We start from the raw sequence: 9,820 nt of genomic DNA, 5'->3' as shown, positions 1-9,820 counted from the left end.
TAATTTTCATAGACAACTGGGCACTGAGTTGCATGATATATTTTCTTTGTTTCCAGTTACCTTAGCTTTAACAAAGGACATTCAGACAACAAGGCACCGGCGGGGGCGCCGACGTGGGCACCGGCATGGGCACCCATGGTGGATTAGAATTTGGATAGTGCAACTGAAGTGACCCGTTTAGTTAAATAATAATACTTGAGAAAATATTTGTTCCCAGTAGAAGTTATCTTCTAGAGGTGCTTTTTCGGAGAGGAAATGCCCAATTGCTTCTTGTTTAGTTGTTGTAAGATTGTGAGATAAATTTGCTTCGCTATAGGCAAATCCTGTATGCCAATGTAACGGTTGCTAATAAACTCCATTAAATAAATTTTATTGATTCCACAAACATTATTACTCATGAGGGCTCAAGGAAAATCCAGTGCATTGTGAGCAAAGCGCATACAAAACAAACTAGGATGAACCATTTCAATGTTTATATATCACTGCTATATCAGCAATGAAATTATTATTTTTTTTTTTTTTCACTTTAAATGGAGAAGATTTTGATTTTTTTTTTTTTTTCATCTTCCATGCAATTAGACTTTTTAATATTTCAGATTTCGGTAACATTTGTGTTCAAACATTTGGAGGAAAGAAAATTACTTTCAATGGATATAATAAATAAATAAATAATTTAAAAATTAAATTAAAAAAGACTAAAATCCATTACAATTCGTTTCTGTCTGCCAAGTTATAAAACATTTATTCACAAAGTACGTAATTATTACATGCATTTTTAAAATAGAAAAATGCTAGGTGTTAATAAGTTCTTCATATTTGACTCATATTCTCTTACAAATTCAATAGATCAACTATTAGATTTGTGGAGTTTACCATTGACTTATACTTGGTCCACATAAGTTCATAAATCTAATGGTTGATTTGTAAGATGAGATGGGCAAAATATGAGATGTTATGATCATAACATTTCTCATATATATATATATGAAAAATTATAGTTTACCCCCTAAAGTTAACAGCGTTTTTCAATTCAAACACTAAAGTTTCAATTTTTGCAATCCACCCCCATAAAGTTTCAATTTTTTTCAATTCGACCAATATTATCCCAAAATTTTCATATTGCACCTAATTTTTATTTTTTATGAAGAAAAAAAATTTTGGGGGGTGCAAAAATGGCCAAAGGGGTGGCCTTATTTTTTAAAATTTTTTTTATAAAAAATAAAAATTATGGGCAATATGGGAAGTTTTGGATACAATTGGTCAAATTGCAAAAATTTGAAAATTTGGGGGGGTGGATTGCAAAAATTAAAACTTTGGTGTTCAAATTGAAAAACGCTGTCAACTTTGGAAGGGTAAACTGTATATATATATATAAGCTAACTCTTACTAATGTCACAACTATCATAAGTTATAACTCTTTTTAATTTTTAAAATAGCGTTCTAAAAAGATAACCAGAGCCCGAGAAGAGAAAAAACAGAGGAGGGAAGAATGACGATGTCATTCTTCTAGTGGCGGAGCCAGACATTTCATATTGTAGGTGCAGCTAAAATTTTTTTATTTTTTTTTTTATTTTTTTTTTTTGATATAGGGAACTTCTACAAGGTAGGTTAGGGATGGAACTAGGAAGTTTTTTGGGAGGGGACCAAAGCAAAAAAATTTCTGAAGTTTTTTCTTTTTGGTTAATAGGATTTTTTTTTTCATTATTATAATTGAGCTTAGAATTATGTCAAATTCTCTAATTAAATGTTTAAATTCAATCAATATTTTTAATATTTAATAACCAAAATATTCAAATTACAAGATCACTTAAATTAAAAATTGTGTTGACCGGAAAGAAGAGAAGAAAGTGAAAGTGAAAGGGAGAGTATGAGAGAGAAAGAAAGAGAGAGACTATGGGCAATCAAAAGGAAAAGAGAGAGAGAGAGAGGGGCTAGGCTAGGGGGTGACGTGTCCAAAGGAAAAAAGAGTTTTTCTTTTTCTTTTTTGGGGTGCCGCTAGTCCCATTGGAGGAAAAAAAGAACAAAAATTTAAATCTTTGGGGTTATTATTCTTCCCTCCTCCCCCCTTTTCTATCCATCTCTTTTTTTTAAAAAAAAAAAAAAAATTCTTCTCCCTGCATGTAACAATCTTCGGTATGTTCTCTGTAATCTCTTTTAGTCTCCATTTTTTATGGTTTTCTTGTATATCTAGTTTTTTAAACTCATATCTACTCATCTCTATCAGCCATACTATCTCATGCGTCGACGTGTGTTTTATTAAGAATGTCTACGATGTCGTGCTACTTCTGTTGTTTTTTTTATTATTCTTTTAGAATGTTTTGTTTTGTTCGTTTCATCCTAGCCTTTGGATCGAGGACTATTATTTTGCTTTTAACCTTTGGGTTGGTGATGATTAGATTGATGTAGGAATTATCTCTCACGACGGAATAATAAGATTAGGAGAAATATGATAAGACAATTGAGAAACTCTATATCAAGGTGAGTTAGAGAGCTGTATTTCATTTACTTAAATAAAGATTTACAAGAGCAACTAATACAAGGAAAGTAGAGATATGTAGGGAATGCGTACAATAAATAAACGTATGTACCTAATGTACAATGTCAAGAGAATGATATTAGGAGTTGAGGAGCATATCCCAGCTGCAGTGGCAGAGCCAGGCAACTTATATTGGGAGTGCCACAAAACAAATTTTTGGCGTCCTAAAAATGTTTTTTGGCATACTAAAAATTTTCTCCATCCTAAAAATTTGGTAATTCACACAATATATGCATCACAGAAAAATATCTATGTTCATAAATATGTGCTTAAATTGGTATATTAGAAATGTAACATACCGACATTATATCAAAAAGACAAATACAAAAAAAAAAAAAATAATAATAAGTGTTTAGAACTGCACTTTACGGTTCCTTAGAAGTATAAAATTATCAAGTATCGAATCTAAATCATATTTTGTATAATGAAATGCTACAAGCAGACTATCCACAACAAGTGATGCTTCAAATGTCTAAAAGATCTCATACATGTTTTAGGAAAGAAATTTATCAAAGATTGCACAGCTCTCTTTTTAAACTTTTGAAAAAAAAAATTAAACCTTTGGGGGTGCCGTGGCACCCCCAAAGGCTAACGTGGCTCCGCCATTGCCCAGCTAGGTGCTATAATCACATATTGGGTCCTTGGGAGATTCAGCTGGATTGCTAGGATCATGGTTTGCTAGGATCATGGTTGTGAGATTTTGAATGGACAAAAATTTCTCCTCAAACTTATTTAAAATAGTGTCAAGTGTCTATAAACATTTAAAATTTACATTAAATTTTTAACATCATTAATATCATTTTATTAATTTATACTAAATTTAATGTGACATTTAAATATTTATAGACACTTGACACTATTTTAAATGTGTTGAAGGATATATACTCCAGACTGATTTGAAAGAAATTTCTGTCAATTTTGAATTGTGTTATCACCTATGTCTTAGATCTAATTGACTTATAAAAGTCGGAGTAGATATGTTTTATAACTAAAGTTGTGCATGGGTTAGCGAAAATGCTGTAGACTTTGATTGTAATAATTTTATGATTATATTGAAGACTTTGTAACAACTAGCCAATTGGCTATATTATGTTAGAGCTTTATGCAATGTAATGATAGAGTTATTATGCTTTAGATTTTCTATAAATGAAATTTAAAAGATTCCTTAAAAAAAAATGGAATCTTCTTGTTCGTCATCAAAGTTAACGCTCGTAATCACACTGTTCATAGAAGATAAGCAAAACACCATGGATCGTACACCAAACCCCAAACAAGCCCTACCACTCATATCCAAAGACACCTAGCGCCTAGACAACTCTCCACAGCCGTCCGATAACATCATCACATTCTCTCCAATGGCTAGATTCTCGACCCATGTAATTTTGTCCAATCATCTCGATGGTTTCACATAATATTAGGGGTGTCAACAAATTTTCGATTCCGGTTGAAAAAAACTAAAAATTGGGGACTCTGATTCTGGTTACGGTTTTTAGCATCCGGTTATAACCGGGTAATCGGGTGCATATATATAATATAATATTTTAATATTTTATATATATTATTATTATTTTTTTTTTTTGCTTTTATTTTTACTTTTTAGTGTTTAGTTTAGGTTTCATTGTATTTGTAATATGTTTATGAACTATTTTTATTGTAAGGTGGCATTTTTTTTTATTGGTAGTTTATTTAAATACTTGTATTTCTTTAGGTTTGTAGTTGTGAGGAGATATCTCTTTTTGTTGTTGGTTTGTTTACATATATTATGTATTAGCCTATTAGGTAAGCTTTTAAAATGGTTTTTAGGGCATTTAAAAAAATTGAATTTTTATTTTTAAGGCTCATATAGGCAAAAATATTGATTTTTTTAGGATTTTGGGGCTTTTTTAGGTTATTATTATTATTATTATTATTATTATTATTTGGAACAATCACAACAAAGCCCAATTTAGTCGGACAAAAGGCTAATAGTTTTTTTTAATTGGCTTATTTTAGGCCAAATGCCTAAAATAAGCTCAAAATACAATTTTTTTTTTAACAACCGGTTACCCCGGGTACAATCGAAACTGGCCGGTTAACCGGGCCCCGTTAACCGAGAACTGATTACCCGGTTCCAGTTTCCCAAAACTAATAACCGAGGTATCTCAGTTCCAGTTTTCGATTTTGGCCAATAACAAATAACTGGAACCAAGTTGACATCCCAACATAATATACACATGACCATAATTGATGAGTCTAACACTTCTCCCCTTGACAAATCAATGGCTCATAGACCATTCGCAACCTCTAAGCCCAACACGCGCCACTAGTACCTTAAATTTCACCCTGCGATTGGAGCCATTCACAATGAAATGCCAACCTTGTTCTCTTGGTTCGTTGACAAGTCAAATAAAAACCCAATGATAGCATGATCAATTTTCTCACTTCATAACTCTAATAACTATTCTCCTTTTCCCCCTCTCCTGCTTTGAATTAACAAAAAAAAAAACTCTAACCACTAAACTCCCGACCGTAAATAAAAAATAATAATAATAATTTTAATCAGGTGGTGGTGGTATAAAATTGGTGTTAACCTTTTATTCCAAATATATTTTTATTTTTTTTTTATTTTTTTTTATCTTGACAAAATACTTCATAGATAAAATACCTATTGATAAAACCACCGCAACTATAGTTTTTGTTGGTTTTGGAGACTTTGATGTTAAGAACTTGGAGGTGGGTGGGGATCTGATGATGAGTGATGTGCCACAAATGAAAAAGCTCATATAATTGATTTGAATGAAAGATATTGTATTTAATGTGCTTTACCAAATATGTCAAACTTCTATTGAAAGCTATAAAATAGAAACTGTATCCTGATAAAAGGGACCCTCATAAAAAATAAATAAATAAATAAACGTAACCACTAAAATCCTAGTGGTTTGCCACATTAATAGCTCATCTAGCACCATATAAAAAGCTGCACCCATTTCAACCAGAAATCAAGCGATAATTAGTAGTGTTTCATAAAAGAAGTACAAATTTGGTCGATTGGTTTTGAGAAAAAGCAGAAATGGCAAAGACAGTGTTCATTTTGGTAATCTCATTGGTGCTTGTTTTATCGATCCACTCGGTGTTTGGTGCAGATAGCCCAGCGCCAAGTACAATGCAGAAAGAAAGCAGCAGAGTCAAAGGCGGCGAATCATGGGGCGATTGGTTAATGGACAAATGGAAGTGAGTTTTTCAGAATCGTAAATTTTGATTTTTAATTTTTTTTTTCGATATTAATTTTCATAGACAATTGGGCACTGAGTTGCATGATTTTCTTTGTTTCCAGTTACCTTAGCTTTAACAAAGGACATTCAGACAACAAGGCACCAGCGGGGGCGCCGACGTGGGCACCGGCACGGGCACCCATGGCGGAATAGAATTTGGATAGTGCAACTGAAGTGACCCGTTTAGTTAAATAATAATACTTGAGAAAATATTTGTTCCCAGTAAAAGTCATCTTCTAGAGGTGCCTTTTCGGAGAGGAAATGTCCAGTTACTTCTTGTTTAGTTGTTGTAAGATTGTGAGATAAGTTACCTTTGCTATAGGCAAACCCTGTATCCCAATGTAATGGTTACTAATAAATTCTATTAAATAAAATTGGAGTAATTACTTTTTGTCTCATGAACTACAGCGTTTTGCCACTTTTTTTTTTATAAACTACCAATTATAACATCTGATTTCATCAAACTACCTCATGACAAAAAGCCCTCTCCCGTCAGTCAAAGGGGTAAAAATTGATGGTTAACGGTTCTGTGCAAGTTATGTGCCATTTTAATTTTTTTTTTCTTTCACTTTTACCCTCACTTCAGGCCAATAAAATGACACTTATACCCTCCTAAACCATAATCTAACAAATCAAAACAATTTAAAATGAGGGCAAAAGTAAAAGAAAAAAAAAAAGTTTAAAATGACACATGACTTACACCGATGAAATCAAGTGTCATAGTTGATAGTTCATGACAAAAAATGTCAAAGCGTTATAGTTTATGAGAAAAAGGTAATTACCCAATAAATTTTATTGATTCCACAAACATTATTACTAATGAGGCTCAAGGAAAACCCAGTGCATTGTGAGCAAAGCGCATACAAAAAAAAAAAAAAAAAAAACATTTATTCTTAAATTACGTAATTATTTCATGCATTTTTAAAATACACATAACACTTACATTCTTTAAGAATAAATATCACATGCTTTAGTCTAGAGAAAACTTGTTTTTATCAAAATTATTGATTCAAACTTTAAATCACCGGTTAAAAAAAAAGAAAAAGAAAAAAGCGAAGAACATTGCCACTAAATATATATTAAAAAAAGGAAAATAGGTAAAGTCTTACGAATGTCACAGCTATCAGAAGTTAGAAGTTAGAACTCCTTTTCATTTGGCAGAAATGAAATCTTCTTCTTCGTCGTCAAAGTTGACGTTCGTAATCACGCCGTTCAAAGAAGACAAGCAATACGTCCTGGACCGCACACCAAACCCCAAACAAGCCCGGCCACTCATATCCAGAGACACACCTAGCGCCCTGGACAACTCCCCACAGCCGTCCGATAACATCATCACATTCTCACCAACGGCCAGATTCTCGCCCCACGCCCTCATCACAAACACGTCATTGACGGCCACGCACGCTATCAAATCCGAACACATCGATTTCGCCGATTCCACCCGTTTGACGAAACGAGCACAAGTGGGAGAAAACGCGGCCGGAACGCCAACCAATACCACTCTCTTTCCCTTGCATACGCTTGACAGAGTGACGGTCTGGACGGCGCCGTTTCGGTTGAGATAAGAAAGGGTTGCGTTCGGCAATTTCTCGCCCAAGGGGATCGAGATCGGCTTGTGCTGTCTGGTGATGTGACGGCGGGGATGCACGGTGGGGATTGATCGGAGCGGCGGCGGGCCTGGCGGGCCATAGAGGTTGAGGAGGGAGGACCTCCGGGACTTGGGGAGGGTGGTGTGGGGGTTCCATTCAGTAAAGATGGATTTATGTGAGACCGTTAGAGGAAAACTTGTTTGGTTCAACGACGGCGACTGCGATGAAGACGAAGACGAAGAAGACGATGATGTGATTTGGGCGGAGGCAAATGTAGCTGCAATATTATTAACAGAGGCAGCCATAACGTGTGAAGCGTGTGGGGCTAGGGAGGAGGAAGAAGAAAGGGGTTTATAAGTAAACGTGGTTGGGTTGTCTAGAAACATCCATGTGAAGTCAGAAAGTTGTCTCCTCGTAATTCACGTACCAGTTTGAGTATGTGAGAGGGACAATGGTTGGCATGCATTTAATAGGTGCCAAATGGCCATCCAAAAAGCTCTTCGTCGTTTAAGCTGGATGTTGTCGTGGCGAGTGTCTATTGGTTGTAATTTCCACAGCCTTTCTGACTGCAAAAATACCCAATTTCTTATAAATTAGGTTTTATGAATTTCTTTAATCAGCCTCTAAAAATATAATGTGCCAATAAATTTACACATATTGAAAAATATATGTATTTTGGTTAATGGTATTAAAGAAAGTGACCAGTATTTCTCTCGCTTCATTTTAATAAAATAATATCCACCGAGGATAATGATGGCATTAGAAAAACACTAAAAGAGTACATAACATTTTTCATTAAAAAAATGGAAATGCTAAGTCTTTTATGGTATTTTTCTAGTGTCATTCTGATCCTAGGTGTATGCTATTTTCTAAAAAATCAAAAAAGAAAGTGATCCTTATTTTCCTCACTTCATTTTTTATAAATATAATATACACAGGATTAGGAGGACACTAAAAAAATATCAGGAGAACATTCAGCATTTCTCATTAAAAAAATAAAATGTTATAATTCTCACATATTGAAAAATATTAGGTGTTCTCATAGTGTCCTCCTAATCTTACGTGAATATTATTTTTCAAAAAATTAGAAAATAAATTAGGTTTGAGAAATTTTCCTACAAATCAATTTATAGGAAATTTCAGTTTAGAAAAAAAAAATACTATTTACACTTATTTATCACACTCATTTAACACATGATGTGTATTAAGTGTGACTTGCAAATGGGTGGTTTGACCGCCACCTACCTTTCTTAGTATATTTTTATATTTAATTTTAATTTTTTTTATATTTTTTATTATAAATAGTACTAGTCACTGTTGTGACATAATAACTAACTCTGTAAACTTTTTTAAGGGCAACAACTTATTTATTTATTTATTTTTCTTAACCTAGAAAGTGCTTAACTAGTTTTTAAATTTCAATGAAATCAGATATGCTATTAATCTCGATTAAGGGGGCCCAAAAAGGGATTTGGGTGGGAGTCATGATACAACTTACGCCGGCGTGCTTCAACAGTGAAACACACCAGGCTAAAATTTTTTATTTTTATTTTTTCAAAAAAATTAAAATAATAAAAAATTAAAAAAAAATAAAAAAAATCACAGCCGGCGTGCTTCACTGTTGAAGCACGCCGGGCGTGCTCTATATCTTTACCCTTTGGGGTTAATGCCAGGTCAACCCAAAAATGCATCAAATTGAGCAGAATTGATTTGATCCTTGCCATAGCCCATAATCACACCCTGAATTTAGCCTCATTTTTTATTTATTTATTTTTTTTTCTGAGTGAATTTAGCCTCATTAATTGTAAGAAAATGGGATCTGAAACAGTGGCCCAAGGGAAGCTATTACTCGTACGACACAAATTTATGTCGTTTGCCGTACGAGTAATAGCTGCACATGGCCTAAGGAATAAATATGTTAGGATCCCCTATACTTTAAGCACTTTTCACTCTAAGATTTTAATTTTATAAATTTAAAATTTGAGTTTATGAAATTTTTAAATCAAAGACTTTTGTCTATTTTATCAAATAAACAATAAAACTAATATAAACATATAATTATGTCATTTCTACTAATCTTTCTTTCTTTCTTTTTTTTTTTTTTTAAATACCAAAAAAGAAACTAGAATAACCGAGGGTCCGAGACACTCATCTATTGGGGGTGGCCGCCCCTAATAGAGGGGGCGGCCCCAACACAAGAGCATTTGCTATGTTTGGCAAAGGGCCGGACCGGACCGGACCTAAAAACTCAAAAAATTCTTATCAAAATTAACCTTAACATTCTTACTTTTTACATCACATCGATAACTTTTTATTACTATTCAAATAAAAAAATTACTACGAAACAAAATTTTTCATTTTTTAATACAAAACATTCTTACTTTTTTTCTCTCATATTAATCAAATCTGCTACAGTACCGTTCCACTCTCTTTTTCCATTCTAT

At 33.3% G+C, this 9,820-nt stretch overlaps 1 protein-coding gene across 1 annotated transcript; it reads right to left on the bottom strand.

Annotated features, from left to right (window-relative positions):
* Nucleotides 1-6,836: 6,836 nt before the first annotated feature.
* LOC132184060 (peroxiredoxin-2D) lies at nt 6,837-7,778 on the bottom strand. The gene has a single exon (XM_059597542.2). The coding sequence runs from the start codon at nt 7,760-7,762 to the stop codon at nt 6,938-6,940; it is 825 nt and encodes a 274-aa protein (XP_059453525.2). The 5' UTR covers nt 7,763-7,778; the 3' UTR covers nt 6,837-6,937.
* Between the last annotated feature and the right edge of the window lie 2,042 nt (nt 7,779-9,820).

The sequence above is a fragment of the Corylus avellana genome, chromosome 7 (genome assembly GCF_965113065.1).
Source record: "Corylus avellana chromosome 7, dhCorAvel1.hap1.2, whole genome shotgun sequence".
Taxonomy (NCBI): Eukaryota; Viridiplantae; Streptophyta; class Magnoliopsida; order Fagales; family Betulaceae; genus Corylus; species Corylus avellana.
Note: the sequence above shows the minus strand (reverse complement) of the source record. Positions and strands in the feature narration are given on the sequence as shown.